The sequence below is a fragment of the Corvus brachyrhynchos genome, unplaced genomic scaffold (assembly GCF_000691975.1).
Source record: "Corvus brachyrhynchos isolate BGI_N302 unplaced genomic scaffold, ASM69197v1 scaffold27, whole genome shotgun sequence".
Lineage (NCBI taxonomy): Eukaryota > Metazoa > Chordata > Aves > Passeriformes > Corvidae > Corvus > Corvus brachyrhynchos.
The window spans coordinates 1,801,970-1,827,385 of record NW_008239139.1 but is presented as its reverse complement, the minus strand read 5'-3'; the positions used below and the strand labels follow the sequence as shown (position 1 = coordinate 1,827,385).

General features: G+C 39.6%; 1 protein-coding gene across 5 annotated transcripts in view; it reads right to left on the bottom strand.

Annotated features, from left to right (window-relative positions):
• The window catches only part of FGD4 (FYVE, RhoGEF and PH domain containing 4), a 76,466-nt gene that overhangs the window by 18,315 nt on the left and 32,735 nt on the right, over window positions 1–25,416 (bottom strand). For all 5 annotated transcript variants that reach the window (XM_017740010.1, XM_008638107.2, XM_017740009.1 and 2 more), the window contains exons 2-6: window positions 23,207–23,371; window positions 14,229–14,400; window positions 10,773–11,259; window positions 5,193–5,282; window positions 3,095–3,240 (exon numbers count right to left, since the gene is read on the bottom strand). In XM_017740010.1, the coding sequence (XP_017595499.1) occupies window positions 3,095–3,240; window positions 5,193–5,282; window positions 10,773–11,259; window positions 14,229–14,320 (815 nt within the window). In that variant the 5' untranslated portion in view covers window positions 14,321–14,400; window positions 23,207–23,371. The remainder of the gene's footprint in view (window positions 1–3,094; window positions 3,241–5,192; window positions 5,283–10,772; window positions 11,260–14,228; window positions 14,401–23,206; window positions 23,372–25,416) is intronic.

The following is a 25,416-nucleotide window of genomic DNA, read 5'->3' as shown; positions in this document are numbered from 1 at the left end:
TTTGATGATGTATAAGCACTATAGGTCATGTAGAGGACTAAAATAAGAAAAGCTAGAAATTGAAGACTTGAAAGGTTTTTATTTACAAAACATAGCCTAATTTATTTTATCTGCAATTCCTTAAAACTGTATTATCTTCTTTTGACCATAATTTAACCTTTGAAATATCTAACCTGTGATTTGGTTTGAGGGCTAAACCCATACTGTACATCTTCCCCTCTGTGCCTTCTATAAATATATGTATTAACTTTTTTTTTTTAATTACTATTTATCTAAAGAAGCATATGAAGGAAAGATAATCCCTTGGATTCCAGTCTTTCGTGAGAACTTTCTGCATTTTTCCCAATTCCTAAAGGTATCTTCAGATAAAACAGAATAGTAAAGTAACAGATGGAGAGGCTGAGAGAAGCTGCACTCCCAAAGCACACAGGCATCTCCAAGAACTACCATAGGAAGCACATTTCATGTCTCATTTTCAAGGCCAGGCTCTCTGAATTTCTCAAAGTCTGAAATCAATGTTCTCATAGTGGTCTAAAGTGAAGAAATCTACTGCAATTACTTCTACAGTCCACTCCAACACACCACTTCTATGAGAGAAAAGCTGTGCAGAAGGGAAAAGTTGTACTTGGATACTGAATATTGCAGGACTGTCAAAAACTGGTCCAGCCCCAGCTGCCTCTGTGAGCGCAGAGAGTTGCTGTGTAACACCTGGCAGAGGACTGGGGTTGGCAATGAGGGGACAAGGCAGGGTGGGAAGCTGGTCTCTGCAATCATGCTGTGCTCTTAGAATAGTCCCAAGTATCTGCTACTGGTTGTCCTTGGGTACAGAAGACTCAGGGTATTCTATCTTGTTAATTTGTTTGATAGTCCAGTGGAAGGTATCCCTGCCCATGGAAGGGCAGTTGCAATCAGATGATCTTTAAGGTCTGTTCCAAGCCAAACTGTTCTATGATTCTATGGCATGGGATCACTGTTATGCTCTGTTACGCTCTGTTACACATTTTCCATGGGAAATAAATTGCAACAAGGCTGTTTCCAGTGTTTTCAAGCCATGTGCTGTAAGAGATATTCAGCTCCAGCTGTTGCTCAACTCATTCAAAATGCAGCTAGCAGACAATTTCATTTTCACTTGGTAAGTTTAGATTCACACTGCTTTTTCTTCCAAAAGAGAGGGATTTGCTTTTGATCTGCTTTCCCAGTCACACAATTACGTATTTTTACTCTAAGTTTTCAATTCAAACCACAACTCAAGGAAAGAGTCAGAAATTTTTATCCAGCTTTTTTGTTGGAAGATAAAGAATAATTGAAGCACATAAACCTACCCCCAGAACATACTCAATTTCTTATGTCTAATGAGAGGAGCTGCTGAGAAAAGACTGTATCTGGCAGAAGCTATTGTGCCAGACAATTTCAGAGACCAGTGATGGGGAGAGAAAATTACCCCAGATTTTTCTTTCAGCAATGATCAAAAAGAGCTGTCTTCAACTGCACCCTTTTTTTTTTAACTCCTCCCAAAAGAACAATGTTTCAAGGACATTTTTAATAGGCTGTCTCAGGTACAGCACAAAGGTTGTTTTCAAGCAATGTGGAAAAGATAATATCCTTGTGATGCAATTTATTAGCTCTGCACCAAGAGTCAAAGCTTATCAACAGAAGCACTTTTCAACCTTTGAAAATATATAGTTATACACACAGTAGTAGTGAGCAGTTTAGCATTTTGCAAATATGTAAAGTAAGGCAACCCATCTTCTGTGCTCCGTAACGCGTCTAGAGCAGAATTTTAAGATTACATCGTGAATTTCATTTCAAATGATACAGCACTGACATAATGTAGTGTGAGCTGTTTTTTTAACATCTAAACTCCACTTCTCATGAACATGCACTCTATTGTAACCCAGGCATTCATATTTCCTATCAGATTTTTTCAACTTTTGTTAAAAGAAACAGGGAGCTTTACCTTACTCAAGTCACTCTGCTGGGAACTTAAGGTGTAAGCTTTCTTATATTTCACAGTGCTTACATTTTATTGACTTTCTTGCATTATAAACTACACAGAGGTACCATGTGTTTGTGCATGGTAAGTATTCTATTTTAAAGAATCATCATTTAAAGGGGTATCATCTTACAGAGTCAGAAGATACATAGCTGCTGGCTAAAGCACTCCTGTATGGTCTAAGATTTTCATATATGTCACCAAAAAAGCATTTTTCTTCTCATTTATGGTGTGTTTTTTGATAATAAAGGGGTTGTATGATAGTGTAACTGGAAATTATGCATGGACAAACACTTGAATTCCTCATAATAAATTCCAGATATCATAGAATATAGGAGCCAAACAAGTGCTGAGGTGGAACAACTGGATGAAGCTGTATTTGTAATTTCTTTTTAAATGAGGTTATTAACCTTTTTCCCAAAGAAGGTAGGGAAGCAGAAGTGTTTTAAGACTTTTTTTTTTCAATTACATAGAAGAGACCAAAAATGCATGGCTATGTTTTAATATATCCAGAATCACACACACCAAGGCAGGATAAAGATACTACATCTCTACATTATTATTACAGAGTATATTTACACCTCTTCTATCCTTGCTGGCTCCAAATAGAGGTCAAGAAAAGCTAAGGGGAAAATGGCCCTTAAATATATCTGACATGGATTTTAATTTCAAACAGAAAACCAAAACCTAGAAGAAGAATGTGTCCCACCTTATGAGAGAAAGCAGTAACAACAAAGTTTACTCTACTTCAGCATTGTCATAAACCACGTACATGTTCTTTACCTCAACTTTGTATTCTATACAATGAATTCACCAGGCAGCACATAATTTGAGTCTGAACCCCTAATTTAGCAAGACATTTGATCATGAGTAATCTCCCTGGCTTCAGTGAGATCCATGTCCTTTATTTTGAGCAAATGATGCAAGTCCTGTGCTGAGTCAGCTCCTGAGGAAGAGTGGAAGAGCAGATGCTCTCTTACTCACAGGAGTTCCTGGGCCTGGAGAGCTTAACTGAGAAGATACTTCCCCTTCCTCCAGCCTGCAAGAGAGTTTCTACAGACACAGTTTTAGGAGTATATTAACCAGTGAAGTGCCTCTTACCATTCTTGCATTCTTTTTTCAAGTTCCGGAAGTAAGAATTTACTGTGGAAGGCATTTATTGAAGAAATGTTAGAAAAGATCTTATTAATCACTTCAGGTGGAAATGAACCTCTGTTGGCTTCCTCAAGGAGTCTGGAGTAGAATACCTGCAATACAGGAAAAAGAGCCCCAAACCTGTCAGCCTGTTATATTTAACCAAGGCAAGATTAATATTTCAATGCCATAGATAGGTAGTGATGAACTCATTCATTGTCTTTCCCTCACTAGAAGTGAAAAGCTTCTCCTCCCCTTATACCCCACTTTCTTTCTCATGAGCCAGGAGAGCACTGCAGGCAGAGCTGACATAAGGAAAGCCAAACTGAAGCAGTGCCATTTTGGATCAGCTCCAGACATCCTGCCTGTTTTAACAGCCAGAGCATCTCAGCTTTCCCAGCCTTCCAGTTGTATTTTCCACTCTTCTGTTCTTTGCAATTAGCATGATGTCTGATCACCATTAGCCCCACCACTTTCCTTGAATGCCTTATCCCCTTATCCTTTTGAAATCAAAGTAATTTTCAGGCTATGAGCAGTCCCCACATACTATTTAAAGCACAGAGGGAGCCCAGTTCTGATTGGACTACAGTCTCTTTTAAAAATAAATATATTCTTTCTCCATCAGTGGGCTCTACCTGATTACATGCAGCTACAAAATGTGTATTTGTTAATATGCACATCGCAAAATAAGTGGTTTTGGAGAGCTATCGTCCCTCTGCCACCCTCTCCCATGCTTGAACAGATTACATGTCCCTAAAAGGGCTTCAGAAATCTGGGTAAGGACTTGCAAAAGAAGAAAAGAGTCTGAAGATAGGAACTTTGACCACCCCAACTGAGACAGCAGAAGTGTCTTAAAAGGAAAAAAGCCATATACTGCCACATAAAACATGCCCAGTTTGCTGCACTGCCAACAGGACAGTTAGTTACTTTGAAGTTACTTTTTTTACTAAAGAGACAGTTACACAACTTTTCAACCAAGTTTAGAAATATAACAGTCCTTTCCCAGTCTTCTGCTTTCCTCTCATTAGCAGCAGTTGAGCAGCTGTGTTTGAAAGTCATTTTTCAGAATCCTCTCCAGTTAATATTTGGAAAACAGACACAGCACTAATGCACTTATGAAGGCATCAAGGAAAATAATTGTACATTACCCATCAGAAAAATCTGTGAAGGAAGTAAACATTTTTTTTTAAATTTTTAAACTTCTGTAAATATTTTTTTTCCTGCAATACTCTGGCTTTTAAAAGTCATCATATATCCATCACAATCTGGATCTGCTGTGTAAATCCACTTTCAGGAGGACAGTTACTGAGCTCCCCAAGCAGCATGAACAGTTACTGTATCAGTTGAAACTTTTTACTTTTCATCAAAGCTTTGTACAAAACTTCTGCACTGGACCTGAGCAATTTAAACAGTGGAGTCTGAGAAAAAATATCCTGTAGCAAGGCAAAGCAAAGCTAGAGATACATGTGTTATGTGGAAAGTAAACAAGACTTAGGAAGGAAAATATTCGAGTTCAAACTTCTTACATATAAGAATTATCAGTTAGATTCTGCAAGCATGAGAGTCCAACCCTTTCCTTGCAGAAACACTCATTTCTGCTTCTAAATATATAATGGGAAAATAGAGGATATACTTTTTGGAATGGGCAATGTCTAGTTCTTTGGAGCTAAAGAAAAATTCCAATTGGGTGGTTCAAATTAGAATGATTTAGTAATTTTCTAATGAGTGGGTGATTGCAGCATTCACTCCAATTCACTGGAAGCCAAGACATGGTTATCCATCCTTCTTGTCAGCTACCAGCATGCAATGCTATTGCTTATAGTGACATCTCCATACCCAGAACATATTGCATTAATAGCCACAAAATTCTAAACCTTATTAAAAACGTAGCATTCTTAAAATAGAAGCATAGGCAAAGCCATGTGGCAACAGAAAATGACTGACTGGAAAATCAGTAAAATGTGAAAAACATACCACATCTCATGTAATTTATATCCACATTTACTCATAGCCATTTGAGTGAATTCAAGACAACACAATAAAAGCAAATTCAAAAAAACTGTACCCCATCTAGGAGGTCAAGTCGGCTAACATAGGCTTTTTCTGTTTGCAGAAGCTCGTTGGCAATTTTGTGACGTTTCTGCTCATCTGTCTCCTGGAGGAAAATAAGAGCAGCTCTTAGGACAGTGAGGAAAACATAACTTAATAATAATAAAAAACTTCTGAAAATCCTTATGACTACCTTCTGGTCCGAAAAGCAACTGAAATACAAAGTTAACATTGAGTAATAAACACCAGCTTTGAAAAATACATGATTTCCCCCAGCTTAATTAACATATAAAAAAGTCAGAGAATGTTAAAAATCAGTCAAATTGCAGAGCAAAATTCAGAGCCTAAAAGATTTAGTATTTCCCAGTTTGTATAGGGATCTTTGCCAAAGCACCAACTCCCTACTCAACAGATCAGCTCACATCCTGGTAATCGAGTACCACTGACCTTTCAGAGCTGGAAGAATTGATTTGCAGAGTAAGAGGGAACAGATGGGAGCAGTCAGTGTTCGCCCCCACCCCCTTTCAGAAGTTATTTGAACTGCATGTTCTTTGCACAACAAAATTATTGAAAAATACCATACAGAATGGTTTATGTTCGCCAATACACTCATTGCTGAATAATTGTTGACTGCAATTAGAGGGCTCCTTCATTAAGTCTTTATGGAAGGGATTTTTGCATTTTAAGGGACGTTTTCATTTTAAAGTCTTTTATTCCACAAAATATATTCTTCTGCTGAACAGAAACTTAAAACATTCACTCAATTTTCAATATTAAACTAAATATGTTAGAATATATAATTACAAGTTGCTGGGCAAAATTATTTCAAAACAAACAATGAAATCACAGCCTTCTACAATATCAAAACATTAGGAAACTGCCTCAGGCTTGCAAGTGTCAGGCTCAACAAACTGACACTTCCACTACAAGATTCTTTCTCCAGATCTAGAGACAGTCTGTTCACATCTAATGACATCAGAGTCTTCCCTAAAAAAATGGCAGTATTATCACAGTGCTTATGGGAAACTGGTAATTGCTAGACAAACCATAAAAATTCTTCATAAAAACAAAGAGGAGAGCTTGAGAGAGTAGTTTCTGATTTCAAACTGCACACTGCTTTCCACAAGAGTAGGATAAACATTTGCAAGTACTTTTACAAAAATGGTTTGAAGGATACCGAATATTAAAGTACAGTCTTATATTTAAAGGACTTCAGTGGGTTTTTTTCCCCATTTTGGTATTCAATAAGTATTCCAGTTTTCAACATATTTCAGTTCTAATCTCCAGTGTTCACAGTTGCACTGCTACATGGCAAACCTCCTCCCTAAAAACAGGCTTTCAATAGTGACTTCAAAGCTGTTGATTAAATCTGTTTAAATCAGCATAGCAACCACAGTAACCTACAGAACTGCGTTTTAAGTGCTGTCAAGAGACATTGCAGGGAGCTGGAGGATTAGCTGTTACAGCTACAGCTTGCTGCTTAGTGCAGCCATTTACAAAGGATCTCACATGTGGACTTGAGACACAAAACCACGGAGGTTGCTGGCTCCTCAGCAATTTAATTTTATTTTTTTTCTCACCCCAGAATCCCACTTACTCCCTGAAGCAGTGCTATAGAACCAAGCCACAGTTTTTAGACGATTACTTGAACTAATTAAGAGAGGGAAAATCACACATAGGAAACACAAAAATATCATATAAAATGAGCTGAGCCCAGCTTTCCAACCCTCTCAGTATCAACCTTACACATTTTCTTAATTCTCAAACCTGCATCTCCTTTCTACATCAATTGCATGACCTGACAGAGGGATGTTCTATGTGGGGGAAAAATGCACACCATGGATGAGTTATCTTTTAATCACTGTGGCATGTTCTCATTCCAGCATAAGAACACCCACCTACAGGGTTAGATCAGTGCAAAAAGAACAGAAAACTGTACTGCTGCTTTTCCTTCAGCACATCCTCAGGGGGGAGCAGGGGGTGTTGTTGAGGGGATCAGAAGGTAACTTCAGGGAACATATATTTCAGGGAACATTTCAAACTTCTGTGACAATCCATAACACATGGCAACTCAACATATAAAACCAAGCAGAAATGGCTGATGTGCTACATAGAGAACACTTATGTTACACAGGTACATTATTTCACCTGCTGACCAAAATATCAGGAGTGTGAAAGACCAGGAGTTCCACCAGGATGGACTGCAAACCTGAAGCTCTATTCCAATGCTTACAGTAAATGTTTCAGCTGGATCTAGTTCATTAGTACAAATCTGCGCGTCCTTAGAATAATTACATTACTATGGATGCTTAGGAAATTAAAATAAGTAATTTTGAACTCTGAAATTAAGAAGAGGTATGAAAAATGCTGGTGAAAGTATGAATTTTCTTATTATCCAAACCAAACAGGAGCCATCTCCTGTCAAGAAAACATACCTGCCAACATGACAGTGATGGTGTATATGATTCACTCTTACTCAGGCATAGCCATTGCCCCAAGGGCTTGAAGGAATACATTAAACAACACAGACAGGGTGAGAGAAGTAGAGTATGAACAAATATAATTTAAATTACTCTGTGCTTGTTGCTTGCACAGCAACCAAGAAAGCAGTAAAGATCCTGGTATCCCCGAAGAAGTGACTATTCACAAGAAGATTTATGCATTTATATATTGGTTGCTGAAGATACACAGCTTTATTCCCATTGCTGTTCCTAAAGAAAACCAAAAAATTGTAGCATCAAGAAGCTGGCAGAACCTCTCAAGTGTTTCAACAGTAAAACACTTCTTGGCAGAAAATTAACTTTGCAAAACCAAAAATTTTACCATGGTTAAATTGAAATGTTGCCCTACATTTAGAAATCCAGCATCTCCACCAGGTTTGCATCTAAAACTTCAGAGCCCTCAACACTGTCATTAAAAGAAGACATCATATAAGGACTTTATTAAAAATGTTCCATGGATTCGTCCCCATCTGTGGCATGCAGGCAGTCTATATCCCTATCTCCTGCCAGTCTCACGAGAAACACTGACACATTTGTCCTCTTGTCTTCAGTTAGCTGTAGCAGCAGATTCCCCACATGATGTTATTCAGGAAGTTAATTGATTGAGATGTTCTTGTACTATTCAGCCTCCGCAGTTTAGACAAACTAAGTTTTATGACAGGAGGTGTTTCTGCTGCAAGGCAGGAAACTTTTCATTTTTAATTGTCTTTTTGCTTGTTATGATTCTGTATCATTACTTTCAAACTAAATTCAGTAAATAAGAGAAATAAAGGATACTCTGCTCTGGTTGTTTGGGGAAATTGTTTCAGATCACTGCCAAATTTAATAAGTTTTGCTCAATTTTTCCAGAACCTGCAATAATCTCTCTTTAGTCAGATCTAAAGTGATGGGGGGGGGGGGAATAATGGTAAGAGCAACACTATTTCAAAACAAGCCTTCCTTTCCAAGCCCAAAAAGTAATTTTTGCACCAGTCCCCAGTTTAATTCACTCCTTCCAGCAGTGGACTTAGGATTACTTCTGCTGTACAGGTACACATCTACAAAGAAAGAGAGCATCACTTTCTGCTCTTTCCTGATCTAAGAAACATGGCATGCAAGAGACAAGATATTTTGCATCAACATCAAAATACACATATCAGATGCATAATATAAAGTTTGACTATGACTCACATGGATCTGCTCCTTTTGCTTTTATTCACTTGTACCTACATTTTAAATCAAAAGGGAAGGAGAGTGCTGTTATCCTGTGCTATGCAACTTAAACTGGAATGCATCCCAGTTTTAATATTCTATAATAAGTAGGCATTTAGCAAAATCACAGATTGTCTAATGCTCTTACTTCTTACCAGTGCCTGCCTGAACACAGAAACAGCTTAAAGCTCCACCAGAACTTTCCTGTTGCTCATCATCCTTCCCCTAATCCAGACAGCATGGCAGCAGCTACTTAGACCACCACAGGGCTAATTTCTATCTCCAGGTTGCATTAATCCAAACTAAATCAGTGTTTCATTCCATAAAGGGTGGACGCACTTCTTAACCTCACGAGACTAAAGGGGAAGTCCTGGTTGCACAAGATATCTCAGGAAGGGCTGCTGTGACCCAGTTCAGTTTTACAGATTCAGTTCTACACCAATGCAAGCTTAAAAGTCATCCTGCATGGGTTTGGTTTGGTTTTTTACCCTCCAAGCACCAGTGAATAATATACATCTAGTTACAGTCACATTACACCTTACAAGCTGACTCATTGTGAATATAAGACAGACCACACGTGCTGGTTCCAGCAGCTCAGACAGATTTTAATGAGATTGCTGCCATTACCATTTGCCCAGTTCCTTCCTGAACTTTAAAAGAGAACTGCTTCCCTTTTCAGCTTTTTCCTGAAAATGCTGCCAGCACCTTACTGCGTGACTTGGATTCAAGATTAACATCATTGCCCACTGAGAATTCAGCACTTTATAGGCACAGAGAGGGGAAACAGGCATTACCCAACAGGAGACAGAAATATAATGACAGGTGTGGCAGGCCAAAGTGCCTTAGACTGTACCCAGGCTTATGTTTAGATGGGGATCATAAGATCTATTCATTCCTGGGAAAAAAACCCAAAACAACCCCTAAAACAAACAAGAAAACTCACACAAGCCAACACTTTCTTGTCCTTACCTAGAATATTTCATCCTCTACTACATGAGAACTTGAGAGCCACCTTTCCCACTCACAGAATTTACCTCCAAGTGTGTATATATGTGACTCCCAGCTAACCAAACTCAAGGTCTGCAGTGAACTGGTGTGGGTGCACTCATGACCAGCAGTGAGGAGCTTTTTCAGCATCAGTTGTTTGGCTCTGTGGTGAAGAGGAAGGCTGGGAGGGTCTGCCAAGCTCCCCCTGCCACACAGGGGACTGCTGGACCAGAACTGTTAATCAGATTTACTTCTTTGGTACAAGGAGGCAAACTGCATAAGTAAACTTTTACAAGTGAAAAATATGCATTATTTTTCAGCAATTAATTTCCCAAGACAGATTTTCTTCCACCCACTTACTTTGCTTAAATATTTAAAACCTTCCTTGCAAGGGAGCTCAAGTTCATCATGATATAAGTTCTCCTTGCTAAAAAGGCACAAATTTAGGATACCCTGAACATTGTGTCTATCTGATCACTAGCAGACTGCCACTGCCTTTCCCACTTTGACTTGACAACTACATCCAAGTTAGGGATTCACACGACACTTCTCCCTGAAGCCCTGTCATTACAGTTTCCTACACACAGAATGTTATTTCACATACACCACTAACATGTGTCCCTTGTAGTCTGGCACAGCTGAGGCATGGTGCTAAAGAGGCACACATAATTGAGCTTCACTTTTTTTAAACCTCAGATAACTGATGGGGAAAGAGCCAAAGGGATGAGGAGAAGAGCAAAGGAGGAGAGGGCAGGAAGAGGCAAGCAGAATTTTTTTCTCATCTTTTTTCAGAGGAAAAACAACCAAAATATTTTCAATTTCTGACCTGCTCCTGGAAGCCTATTTTTGTAAATAAAAACCTAGAGAAAATACAAAAAGTAGTGATATACCAAGAACGAAACAATTTCTCTCTTTACCTTTGTTTCTACAGGTTGATCTTGCTTACTGCTTTCCTCAGCTCGTTCTTCCTTCACATTAGTATTAATGTCTAGAGTTTCATTTTCAGCTGGGAGCAGCGTGTCGCTGCTCAGAGTCCTGTGGCAGCTGTTGAGCATCTGCTCCTCACAGGCAGTCACACTCTGTAGTGACTCTCTGCGAGTGCTTTCTCCTTCCCCATTTATCAAGCTGCTGTCGATGGCATCGTCTGGGACTGGGGTGGACACGGCAGAGCCGCGGTCCGGCAATCTCCGGTCCTCATCTTCTGGCTGGTCTTGTGCTACCACTCCATTGGCTGTGTGCAGCTGTGCAACCTGAGTTTTGTCAGTGTCACTGGTTCCCTGTTTCTGTAGTGAGTGCTGGGAGGGGAGTTTTGGCTGAGGTGATGGTGCGGACCCATATCTTCCTTGAGATTTAGTAATGTGGAGAACAGAGGAATCTTTCTTCAGATCGCTAGGATTCAGTGAGCTAAAAACACCAAGCAAACAAAACATTGATGAGAGAAGAGTTAACATGGGCTTACAGAAAATCCTGATATGGGAAATAAAAGAGTTACACCATATAACCAACTCCTCCCAAACCATTTCTTTCCTGTGTTAATATTAGGAAGTTCAGGACATTGAGACCTGGAATGCATTAAAACACTTACAAACATGTTTCTCTTACTAGAAACTCAGAGCTCTGTCTATATGGAGCCATTGCCTCCCTATGTGTCTCAAATCTCATGTGTATGGGAGATTTAAATTGGACATTAGGAAAAATTTCTCCACTGAAAGCATCATCAGGCATTGGAACAGGGTGCCCAGGAAAGACTTTGAGCCACCATCCTTGGAGGTATTTAAAAGATGTGAAGATGTGGCACTTGAGAACGTGGTTTAGTGGTGGATTTGACAGTGCTGAGTTAACAGTTGGATTCAATGATCTTTTGCAACCTAAATTTTTCTATTCTTAGCTCCGTGTAACAGAGCCAAGAAACAGAAACCAAGAAAATGGTAGATGAAGCAACTTGCCCAAAGGGTCACAGAAGATTATTGGCAGAAATGGAGCAAGACTCATGGCTTCCCAAGTCCTAGTCCACTGCTTAAACAAACAAGTAGGCTATTCCCTAACAGCTCCTTAATTATAAAAAAATTAATCAAACACATCCAAGAACATTTAGCATCCCTGTCCTTAGTTCAGAATATTACAGGAAAACCTTTAAATTTTTATCCCATTTCTTCTCCTGTTCCCTTATTTAGCAATGTCCCTTTGTCATGCTGCATCTTTTCTGAAGATCTTTTTCCTCCAAAATTTATCTCTGCTTTAAACACATTATCTCTTGTTCCTGACTGTCCTCTAACTGTTCCTAGTATGGACCTCCATCTTCTGAAAGGATGAAAACTGCTTACAAAGTGTATTTTTACTCCTTATTGATAGGATACTTTACACAAATATTGCAAATGTATTCTGCACTTTTGTGCACACAGATCAAAAATAACTTACACTAGCTTTATCTTCTTCCATCATAGAACAAAAAAAAATTTAGTCACTTTTTCTTTAGTCATGTAAAGATTATACCTTTTTTTTATTAAATAAGCTTAACTCCAGGATAAAATTAATATACATTTCTCAATTGCCTGCACAGAGCAAATAGGTTTAGTTAACTTTCTGCCATGCCTACATGCTTGTGGGCTGTACAGACTAATGAAAATAAGTTATTTTAGTTAACAATCACAGTTTGCATTTCATGAACATGCTACCTAGCCATTTCAAGATCACTAATTAAAAGTGAAGTTCAGGTTCACAGAAGACACATTTTGTGAGTTGAGCTCATTCAAAAAACAGGAATTACCTCCACTGCCAAAGCAGGATAATCCAGAACTCAGCATGCTAATCATGGAAGGTTCTCATAAGCAGAGATCATAGACTTGAGTATAATTTAGTCATTGGACAGATATTACTGGGTGTACCTAATGAATGATGTTGCCCAAAAGCAACTCAGCTTCCCATAGTCCACAAAATGTCCCTACTTTTAAAGGTCTATGAACAAGAAAGTTTTCTTTCTTTCATTATAGTTTCCTTTGATTGCGTAATATGGAAGAAGCTCCTGCACAATGCAACAGGCAGGTCTAGGAGGAAGAAATGTAGGGCTCAGTGGTGTAAGTCACAATGAACCTGAGGAGTTTTCTTTCAGAAAGAAAATTTTTTCAGAAATAAAGAAATTTTATTTCAGAAATATTTTTTTTTTCCTAAGGATACTGCACTGTTTAATAGATGGGTGATGCTTTGGAGGAAGACTAGGAAATAAAGTGATAACAGGATTAGAAACCTGTACTAAAAGAATTCACAGGACCTCCAGTGCTGCAGTAATCTCTTTTCCCAATCTCTGAGCAGCTGTCATGACCAAGTGCAATTAAGTATCTGCCTAATGACAGAAGTTTCTTGCAGATGAAGCTCTAAAATTATTTCTGTTCCACTGGACAAACACACTTTTGCAATGCTCAGCTGCTTCCATAGAAAGGATTAAATTTCACTCATCTTGAGGGGAAATTCTTTCAATGAAAGCCCTAATACTCTGGCTCCATGGAAGGTCATGCTCTGTAGTACATCATGCATTCATTCCCACAGGGGGCATCCCTTCAGAACTCCAGTGTCCCAAGGAAATATGAAAAAACCATGTCCAAAACTTGCAATGCTCAACTGTTTCTTGAGCGATGTTCCTCTCCCATGGGCTTTCAGGAAAGTTGCTCTCTTTGTACAGAGCAGATATATTTGAAACTTCTGTTTCAGAGCTTATAATGCATCTACTTAGAGATGCATCATGTGCATCTAATTAAAGACACACAAGTAACACCATTTTGTGAAAGCAGTGTTCACTGTGGTTCATTTTCCCCAAAGTTCCAAATGTTTCCCATAAACCACAGAATCAAAACTCAAGAACACTGAGCTTTTCTACTAAAATCACCAAGCACTATAAAGCAGACCATTTAGGGAGTGTATCCCATACCATTACAAATAACTTGTAGAGTTCACCCTCTTCTCATGAATGATTTAAGAAGTTAAGATAGTATAAGATGAAAACCAGTATTTCAGGTTTTTCTATTTGCTTATAAAAGTATTTTTTCTTCTGCAAGAACAAAAGTATTTAATATTAGCTTCAATATTAAATTTATTTCAAATTGCTGACATTTTTCAGGATGTTCTTAAAATCCTACAAGTTTCTTTTTCTAAAAAAAGGAAAATTAGGACTAACACCTTATGAGAAAGCACACCTTGTAAAGCCAAATATACAATTTGCTCCCACAATTTCAAAACACATGCAGTTTTGCCACCAAGCCCTCTGGCAGAGATAGGAGTGAGCCCTACCACAGTACCAACATTCTTCCTCACAAGTTCAAGTTCCAACAATTCCCACAGAACAAACGGAGTTACAAACCAGTTCAACTTCTGTTACATACCTGCCTCCCTCAAACCGGTTGATGAGATCTGACACTTTGCTAGACTTTTCCTTTGTGACACTAGAAACAGCAGCGGGTGTCTCTTCCTCCATTCTTGGTTTCTGAGTTTTTAAAGCTTTATGCCTAGGGGTTTGGTATGTTGCCTTCTGCAGATGAATTGGCTTTGGAGGCACTGCAAATGACAGCAACAACAACAACAAAAATCAATGACTCGTATTTCCTTGAGCTGCCAGAATACAGAATCATAAAATGGTTTAGGTTGGAAGGGACTTTATCGCAGGGGCTCCGATGCTGGTCAGCACCGGTGTGCCACGACCTTCCGAGAGAGAGCGTCCTGCACAGATCAACTCTTCCAGGGGTGGTGGCAGGCCTCCCTGGGCAGCAGGGGATTCCAGCAAGTGTAGCAACTTCTCTGCTACAAGTGATTCCAGCTCACCTCATTCAGCCCTTTGTGAAATCACCCAAGGCGAACTCGGGGACTGAGAGACAGGAGCCTCGTTTGGCAATTCCAGAGGTAGCCTTTACTGTCCAGCAGCCCCTGTGAAGGGAAGGCCAGGGACAAAGGCTCCCTCCTCAGGGGCAGAAACAGGGGCTTTTTATGGGAAAGGCAGGGGATGGGGTAGAAACCAACTAGCCAACTGGGTACAGGCTATTGCCATATAGAAACAAGGCATGCTGGGGTGGTTCACTTCATCACCATGACCCAAGGAAGGTTGCTTATCTCTAGGGAGAGTCTTTTTTGGCCTCAGGCCTCTCTCCTCCAAGGGAGTGCAGAGGGCTCTTGTACCAAGAGCTCACAGCCCTCCACAGGACCTTAAAGATCATCTAGCTCCAAACCCCCTGCCATGAGCAGAGACACCTTCTACTAGACCAGGCTACGCTCACAAATGGGATTTTTGCATAAAGAACTTATTGTAGCAATGAAAAATACATACTTTTGGCTTTAACTAACCTTAAAGTTGCTTTACAAATACAGGGACTTCATATAGTTCTTCATGCACTGTTTGGTATTAAGGATCTTGTTACATTACTTGACTAAAAGCTGAACCATATGCTACCTCAGCAAGCTAGAAAATCAGGGAGTTTTCCTGCCTGTTCATTTGTTTTTATAGTGTTCTGTAAAAAATACATACGTGAGGTTTATACTTGCAGGTTTTGTAATAAAAAAGAATTAAGCACAAAGGAAAGAGCCATACTGTGGAGCTCAAGAGAGAGAGATTTAAATTGCTGCCCCAAACTCTGGTGCTCTCATTCTTTACCTTATCCCTTGCGACCTCAATAATAATCATCAGCAGAAAAGGTATTTGCCTTCAGCTTTAAACTTCCCTTACTCACTGAAGCTTTTTCTAATTATACTGCTGAAAACCTTCCCCCCTGAAAATATTTTTTATTATTCTTGCTTTTTCTCCATCCTTACCGTAAGTCCTTCTAATTAGATTGTTAATGATCAGCCACTGCTTAATACAGCAATGACTAGAACACAAAAGACCAGGTGACACATAAAGCAACCAAATTCACAGCACTAAAATCTTTAAGTAGCCATGCAGCATTTGTGGGCAGCAAAAGCAGGTCACAGACTGGGCCCAAAAGCATTCCACATTGGAGCAATGAACGTCCAGCCCCATCAAAAGGAGAGACTTAATGGAAAAGGACCTTAATTCTGGAAAACACAACTCTGTTCATTCCCACAACATATTGTGGGAGAAGAGAAAGTGTTTGATATGAAATTGGAAAAAGAGTTCTTGAAATGCAGGCATAAATTTGCAGGAGTAAGCAATGCCCTGCCAGTGGAACCAGTGGCCCAGGGGCTCAGGCACTGCTCCACAGGCACCACATTCCAGTGGGGTACAGGCACCGGCCCTCCAGCAACTAAAGAGACCAGCCAGTGAGCAACCATGAAGGGAAGGAGGACAAGAATGGGCTTCAGGAATCACATGCCACTCTTGTAGTAGGGAAAAAAAGCTATAGTGCAGGATACACAATAGATGGATGGAAAAGCCATGTTCTTCATAATGCTGACTTTAGAATATCGTCCTAACTTACCCTGGAAAACCTATGCACAAATGATCTTAAATCTTATCAACTGCCATTTCAAAGGGGTGTTGAAAAAATTCCTGCAAATATACTAATCATAGACGGTGATAAACTTGAAGAAACACTCAATTAAGGGCAATTTTCCATTTCTTCCCTACATTAAATTTATAGGTAATACAGGAGGTAATATTTGTCTGTGTTTCCAACAACCTAATTGCACTTAAGTGGGACTGCAGTGATCGCTGCAGTCTGAAAAGTACCGTGAAAGACTGTGCAGAAATGAATTTACCACAAAAAGCTTTAGACTTCAACCATATCAACTACAAAGGCTGGTAAATGAAATAATCAGAGGGAGAAGGAAGACAGTTACTGTAGAGCAGATGCTTTTACCGTATATATGTGCACTCTTGGTCCTTGGAAGCTTTACATTTATTAACACATGCAAAAAAGCAAGTTTGGGGAAGGATGCAGTACAGAAATATGACTCAGAATGCTGCTCTATTGAAATAGTTACTTTGCAACCCTGAAACGAGCAGATTTTTAAAGTGTGCAACTGTTTCAGAGTCTGCAGTAACTGCAGTCCCTCCTGAGAAGTGCCGTGCAGCTGCTCGGCTGCAGCTGCAGTGCAGTGGAACGGCTTTCCCTGTATTCCCTTTTTCTCAGGGAGTTCAGGGAAGGCCTGGCAGAATTAGGCCAGCGAGCATCAGATAATTGTCCAAGCTCTGAATAGCTCGCTGTGCTGACAAAGCCACGGGACAGCTGAAAAAAGGCGACACAAGCAGGCTGGGGAAAAGCAGGACACATAATTGATCATAAGCACCGCCATCCCCTCGGGGAGGAGATGGACAGCAAAGGGGACACGGAGTGGATTTGCTGACCAGCACCCCAGTAGTTTGTAGAAACATTTCTTGCTCTTGCAATGGACTTTGTATAACCCCCAGTCCTGTGAATTCTCATATGTAATGGACTTGTACATCTCTTCAAGTCTTCTGTACATCTCATGAAATGTTAGTATGCTCACAAGGATATATTAAAACTACTAAACCTGAGGGAATTAATGTCTACTGATAAAGCAGAAGGAATTAGTTGGTAGCTATTTTTATACTGGATCCACTGGGACAAAAATCAAATTCTAGGACATTCTGTGGAAGTGTCACACACTTTTGCAGCTGTTACTGAAAAACCACAGCTAAGCAGCATTTATGTACGACAAGCAGTGAGGAACCTCTGGTCAAACAGGACAACTCCCATTTACTGAAAATCCCTGTAATATCTCCAGAAGAGAACCAAACAGCCAATCCACTTATGCAAAATATTTTATTCCTTACTCCCTATCAGCATCTAGCAGACAGCACTTCCCCTACCAGCTGCTGCTGTAGCTACTGTGTGGTTCAGAAACAGTGCAATGAAAAAAGAATAGTCACAAGATCAATGGAAAGAAAAGAATCAGTAGTGTAAAAAAAAAAAAAAAAAACAACCAACCCACAACCCTCAAAACCTTCCTGTAAGGTCAGCCTTGTTAACAGGGATTATGGAGAGCAAATTCCATTAATTCTCTTCTCAATGTACTTCTGTAGTGTTTTGTTTTAATCAGATTATTTTTCAGTGTGCACAGAGCAAGGATCTTAAGGGGGGAAAAAAAGAGAAAAGACTGGCCTATTGTAGTAACCTGCATAATACAGAGCTCTGTTGGAGTCTATAAATACTCTTGTCTCTGTACTATAGAATTTTGAGCTCATTAGGACATATGAACTGCTTATTCTGCCCAAAGAAAACCCTTCCATATACTCAGATACCTCATACCGTACACCACTAGCCAAAATCAAGATCTATGCTGCAGTGCCTAGTTGCGCATTCAGCTTTGCATATAGACATAAGGAAATGTCAGCTAACACTATATAAGTGGCTCAAAAGGTGCAAGAACCTTGCAGACTCCAAAGCATATCAGCTAAGGTCATTTATCTCTTGTCTTAGAAAGTATAATGTGTTCAATGGTTAAAAATGCTGCTATGCCTTGACTCGATGAAAATGAAGTTAAAAGTTCCTGTGGTAAGCAACTACAGCTCTGCTGGCTGAGTCATCCATCATCACCTCCCTGCATGCTCCATCACCTTCAGGAATATCAAATGAGCACTGCTGAATAGATGCTAACAATTGATACTCTTAAGAACAATATGAAATAACCAGTAACCTAAACTCAGCAGAAAGAGAGAAAAGTCATCTTCTCTTTGAGATGCGCGTTTCCACATTTTTTCTTCACACCACAAGAAGAATCTTTCAATAGTATATTAGGAGAGAAGACCAATAATAATCAGATGTGATTTGTTGTCTCTTTTGTCTTCTTCACAGAGATAATTTGGGGATTTGTCAGTTTTGTTGATAAAAGAGACACTGTAGCAGATTTTTTGAAGTACCACCAAGACTGGAGAAGCCTACCTAGCACAGCTGTCAGTTTTAGTTCCATTCACCTTTAACTGTACAAGTTTCACTTGCCAGAGAAGTACAATCTACATCTCAGACCATTAAGAAGTCTCTCAGGTTTTTTAGGCCCAGGCCACTGAAAACTTTTAACCACAGACTATATAACTAACTGAGAAAGGAAGACAGGATTCATGCTAAACAGCAGACAGACAGCTAAAATAGATTGCTGAAGTCTAAATGTTGAATCTGTCACATCCTTATCATTTCACAGTACCACAAACCAGACCATCTTTTGGAGTTGAATTTCATCTCCAACCCAAACAAAAATGCCTCTTCAGCCTCAGCAGGAGATTCATAAGTACTCCTAGGCTCTCATTAGAAAAATTTAAATGAGCAACTGATGCACAGTCTTGAACTGACAAGGCACTTCACTGCTTTGAAGAAGTGTTGGCATTTCCACATATTTTGCATCCTACAATAAAACTGCCTGGTACAGACAGCAGTTCCAGTGCCCAGCATTTAGCAATTTGGCATCGTAAAAAAACTCATGCAAGAGGGTCAAAGAGCAAGGAATAGAAGAAACTAGAAAAAGTCAATTTTTACATGTCACTCAACATGAATTCTGCTATTGCCAGGTTCAGATCACTGCCCAAATATTTGTAGGTAAGGGCAAATTTCAAATCATTTGACAATTTTCTTCCTCTCTTATGGATCATATTCGTATTGGAACTTGGTAGCACGTTTTGCTATTTCCACTGACTGCCTCCAGTCTGGATTAGTGCACTTTATCAGGGAATGCCCTGCACTGGTGCAAAGGCAAAGCACCACGTCTCACAGCAGGACAGACCTACAGACTGCAACTGCTTTGCTCCGCAGCCCCAATTCCTTTGCTTAACTCCTTCATCGGCTTTCAGCCAGTTTCAGGCTTTGTTCCAAATTTGCAAAGATTTTCATGAATCAAAATCTGCTCCAGACAGAGATCTGACACATGAATTGCTAAATTGTTGATAGAAGGAATTACTGGGGAACAAAAATTGATGGAAGGAATTACTGGAGAACAAAAATTTTGCTTTTACTGACAGTGTATCAGACAGATTTTTTCCTCCTTGAAAGGCCAGGGGGGAAAAGTGAAAATGAAAAGAAAGAATTTTATATTGGATTGCATGCAGAAATTTATTCACTTGACCTAGCTACCCTGAGTGAACTGTTTCCAAATACTTAAACTACTTCTCAGAGACCAAGTACAGACAAAAGTACAGGGTTCACTTGAAGTGCAATATTTTGAACATTTTTCCTCTATATTAAAGCTCTATTTCCCTTAGTAAAGCAGAATTTACTGGAAATGGCTGTACCAAACTTGCAATGCAATCTCAAAGTCATGTTTATGTCTCTCATTTTAATTATTTTGGTAGGTTAGATGAAGGTCATTTTACAGTAGATTCCTCCACAACCAAATACATCAGCATTGCAATCTGACAAAGGTGTGTCATCTTGTTTCCTTTCACTATGAAAGGACACTAGTGTTTGCATGACTAGAACAACCATTTGGAAAAATGTTTCCTGCTGCTATAAACCAAAAACATTTCTGTACCTCTACATGAAAAGCTTTTTTTAAAAAAAGTGGCCACTTTTAAACCAATAAATTAGGGCAATCTAGTGTGCTTAGAACATTTAGACTCCCAAATGCTTCTCTCATTAATTCTGGTTTGTTTTGCTTCAATTCAACAAAAAGCCAAACAAAAGATATACTATAAAACTTCAATCTGATGCACATATTTAATAGAAATAAATGGAGAGGGACCCATGAACAAAGGAGACACAAAATACTATTTACAACAGTATTATTGAATTTCATCTACACAGCTGCATTTCTTAGACTAATGCTATTCCTGGCTCTGGCACATTTTGGAGCACACAATATTGACAAACAAAAAGAAACATGGCTAGGAAAGAGCAACAACAGCTGTGTAACTACTTGAATGAATGAGGTCCAATAACATACAACTCCTAATTTATCTAATAGCTAAAATTTTATAATAAGCGTGTTGGCTTTGTTTTTGAAAGGCTTAAAATCTTTTTATTGATAGCACATTTCTCTTTATCCATTAACGATTTCTAAAATTTTTGTTTTAGGAAGAACACATGTTCTCTTTTCAACTTTGCTGTAGAGAATTGATTCCAAAGACCTAGGAAATGGTGCAGAAAGGCTAAGATAAGTAATGTTTACATATGACTGGCAAAAACTTAGTTTAGTTAACAATATTGGCAAAACTTCTATAAAAAGTAACCATACAAAAATACCAAACCAAACCAAACAAAATAAAACCAACTGCTTTATTTTGCTCTCATTCTCCAGAAGTAAATAAAACTTTCTTGACACTCCAAAAAATTTCTTCCTGCCCTTAACTCTGAGGTGAACTCAGGACTGATGCAAAATTCTTCAAGATGCATTTTCCCATTAAGTAATACAGAGATTGTTGACTCCACAACATGATGACTCTGTGTGATTCTAGTTTCCACACTTGATTCAGATGTGCTCTAGTGTATTGGGCTTGTCTGGCCAGGTTTTGGTAGCTGGGGGGACTACAGGAGTGGCTTCTGCAAGAAGCTGCCAGAAGCTTCCTCCATGTCCAACAGAGCCAATACCAGCCAGCTCCAGGATGGATCCACCACTGGCCTAGGCTGAGCCAGTCAGAGAAGGGAGTAACACCTCTGATAACATATTTGAGAAGGAAAAATAAATTACTGCACAGACATGGTCGTGCTCAGAGAAGAGAGGAGTGAGAATATGTGAGAGGAACAATTCTGCAGACACCAAGGTCATTGGAGAAGGAGGGGCAGGAGGTGCTCCAGGCACCAGCACTGGGATTCCCCTGCAGCCCCTGGTGCAGCCCATGGTGAGGCAGCTGTGCCCCTGCAGCCCACGGAGGATCACGGGGACACAGAGATCCATCCACAGCCCATGGAGGAGCCTCACACCAGAGCAGGGGGATGCCTGAGAGGAGGCTGGGAACCCACAGGAAGCCTGCACTGGAGCAGGGTCCCGGCAGGGACTTGCAGAGCTGGAGAGAGAGAAGCCCACTCTGGAGCAGGTTTGCTGGCAGGATTTGTGACCCTGCGGGGGACCCACACTGGAGCAGGATGTGCCTGAAGGACTGCACCCTGTGGAAGGGGACCCATGTTAGAGCAGTTCATGAAGAACTGTAGCACATAGAAGGACACATCTTGGAGAATCTCATGGAGAACTGTCTCCTGTGGGAGGGAATCCACACTAGAGCAAGGGAAGGACTCCTGTGCCTGAGCAGTGGAAGAAGCAACCTGTGCTGAACTGACCATTACACACCCATTCCCATCTCCCTCCACCACTGGGGGAAGGACACAGAGCCTGGGAATGAGGATGGGGCAGACGAAGGTGTTTTTAAGATTTTACTTATCATTATCCTGTTCTGATTTTGGTTAATAATAAATTCAACTTTTTTCCCATGACAGTAATCAGTTTGTGATCTCCCTCTGTCCTTAACTCAGGAGCCTTTTGTTATATTTTCTCTCCCCTGTCCATTTGCAGAAGGGAGTGATAGAGCAGCTTTGGTGGGTACCTGGCATCCATCCAGGGTCAGCCCTCCACATCTAGTTTTCTGTAAGTAATTCTCATTTCTGTCTTGTCAGCACTGTCTCAGAATCCAATTCATTAAGCAGCATCATGATGTGTGTCTTCTAAACTCACTCATTTTTTTTTAACTTTTAAAATTATCTGCACGTCAGATCATTTATCTGCATAAAAGTTCCTATTCAATGTCACCTCTAAAAGACCTCAGTCCAGATTTGATTTGAATTCAAGATTTCTGGAATGTAGCAACTCTTTGCTGTGATCAACTACAGCAGAATCAAAAATATTACTGAGAATACCACAAAAAAAGATGGTTTGAGTCAATATATATATATATAAAATATAATATATATATTAATTTTATGGATGTATAAATTATACGTACGTATTTATACATATATACATACAAAGTGTGTATATATAAACTGTATGTATATATATACACACACATTTGATCTATTTAGCTTTTAAAAGTGAAGATATTATTTATGGACAGAGACAGAAAGAAGGGAAATCTAAATTCTAGTCTGTGTGCATTACTGGTCAGCTTTTAGGGCACAAATATGAAGTTCCCATCTTTCCACACACTCCTGGAGGAGGGCTCCCCTCGATCTCTGCTAGAACTCCAAAGGCCCTGCATATCTTCCCCACCACCCCTGCCTTGAAGCCAGAATGTCAAAAACTCCAGTTCAAAAATAGTGTCCAAACCTCCCAGCTCAAATACAGCAATACTGTTGAAAAGTAAGTCAGAAATTACAGAATCATAAGGCATTTACAGAACATTTGTATTCCAGTAGCAAGCTTATGCCCCTTGGGTTTCTCTCTTCCAAACACAGGTCTCTCAAGGTGCTCTATTTCTCTCAGAAGTCTGAGATAAAGAACAGCTTCCCTAAGAACAATATTTGAGAGTATTTACCTTGTGGCTTTGGACTTGCAGCTGAACGTGGGGACTGTTTGAGTGGCACACTTCCATTTATTCCCTGAGCCGCTTCATTGCGTACATTCTGCTCCACAAGCCTGCCGGTGGCACTCGCTGTACAAGCTCTAGACAGTATTAAGGGCTTTGGACAGATGCTGCTGCCTGAAAAATAAATGCATACAAGAGTAAGAAACAGGATTAAATATAAGGTAGAAGGACTACAAGCACATTTATTAGAGGGCTAACAATTCTCTACAGAGAATATTAGAATATTTAAGAGTGTCTCATCCTAAAAACACTCTTTGCCTCTCACTGAAATTTATTGTGTTGTTTAAACCTTGAAGAGTTGGATACTAAAAATATACTTCCACCATGACTAGGCTAAGCTCTTCCATAGGAGCATGGCAATTTCCAAGACTTTTTTCCTATTTGAATTGTTGCTTGTTCAACAGGACTGTAGAAAAAACAGCAATTTTGTACAGCTGTTCTATTTCTGTATTCAAAGTGTGTACAAAATGCTATATATACAGAACATTTATTTCATTGCTGATGGTAGGGTGCCAGAGTCAGCTAAATTATTTGTGTCTTTTTTGGTAGGAATAGGCCCTATTAGAAGTATTAAAAAAAAAAAAAAAAAAAAAAAAAAAAAAAAGCACAGCACAAAGCCAGCTGACTCTTTCTTAGCAGAATGGAATTTATGCTCATTAATAGGATCAATATGCTGCTATTGATAAGAAATCTGGAAGAAAATATAAAGTAAAACATATTCAAACAATGGAAACTGTAAAAAAACACTTAGCAGACTGTGATTACAGAAGCCAAAACCATGCACTCTTGTTTTGGGGTGCGAAAGCACTTGGTTCCCTAAACACAATAAAAAACTTGAAAGAATAATATGAAGGACTTTGAGATGTCACTAAGGTCAATATTCATTTACCTCTGAATCAAAAAAATCCACAACATTTTTGTGGGAGGAGCAAGGAAAAGGAGGAAATCCCATTTATCACTTATTGCACTGTTGTCGTAATTATTTTCATTAAAAAAAAATATTAGGGTAGAGTTTCTACACCTCTATTTATTGTTATTGTTTGCCACCCTTTTCCTTTTGCTTGCCTTTCCTGGGTCTTTCCTTGCATGTTTCCATAAAAAGCAAATCCAAATCCCACTCAATCATTCCATAAGGTGATCTTTTCATGTCTTCTGAACAACAGCTGGCCTGCAGAGTTTGGACCCTCTGCTCTGATCTGCCACCCTCTCCCACTGCAAAATCCACCACATCAAGCCACTCCTAGCAACAGCCAAGCCTGCTCTCAGAACAGCAATGGAAAGGGATGCTACAACTATTGCTCTATGCTGCTTAATGATTCTTCAGCATTTTCTGTATTCCAACAACACTTTCAAGTATTTATTCTTTATTTCCTAGAAGCCTGTTTTTCCTATTAAACACTGAGTTAGCCTTACACCCCGAGGCTGCCTTTACAAACACGGATTCCTGCAGAGGTCCATGGTGAGATCAACAATCTGTGCTACCAAACTCCCAGTACTCAGGTGACAACGCATGCACAACACCCACAGCATTATTTTTCCCTCTTCCAGTTCATCCAAGTAGCAAGGGATCTCCCAAGAACATAAAGGTGGCTGTTCCAGAGTGATGAGGATAATCTAACAAGGCCCACAACCTAAGAAGCTTCTCAGACACCTGCAATCCCAGGCAGAGATTCCTTGACTCTGTTTCCTTTGGTATCACTCCCATCCACAAAAAGTTGTGTTGTACTACAGCAGTGGGAGCTCTGTCCCACATCATTCCATAGCCTAACAAGGTACTTTAAGTGCCATCTCTGTCTCTTCCATGGGGGTGTGAGTACTGAAACCTCTTTGAAAGACCAAGCTGATGGTACAGGGAGTTGTAACAGCAAGTTTTCCTTGTCTCCACCAAAAGAGTCGACAGGCTGAATTTCCCTTTCCTACAGAATCCCATACAATACTGTAGCAGTTTACACACTAATTGGGCAATCCTAAATTCAGAAACAAATTTAAGAAGAGTAACTCCTGTGGGATCAGTAGGTTGCACAAATTGGGTAGGCAATTGCACACAATTTATAAATCTGTATTCAGATCAATTATAAGTTTGCAATGTGGCTCAAAGTGTGAAGCTTTAAACCTTTCTGAAAACTAATTAGCTTGCAGATCTGTTGGCCAATGTGCTC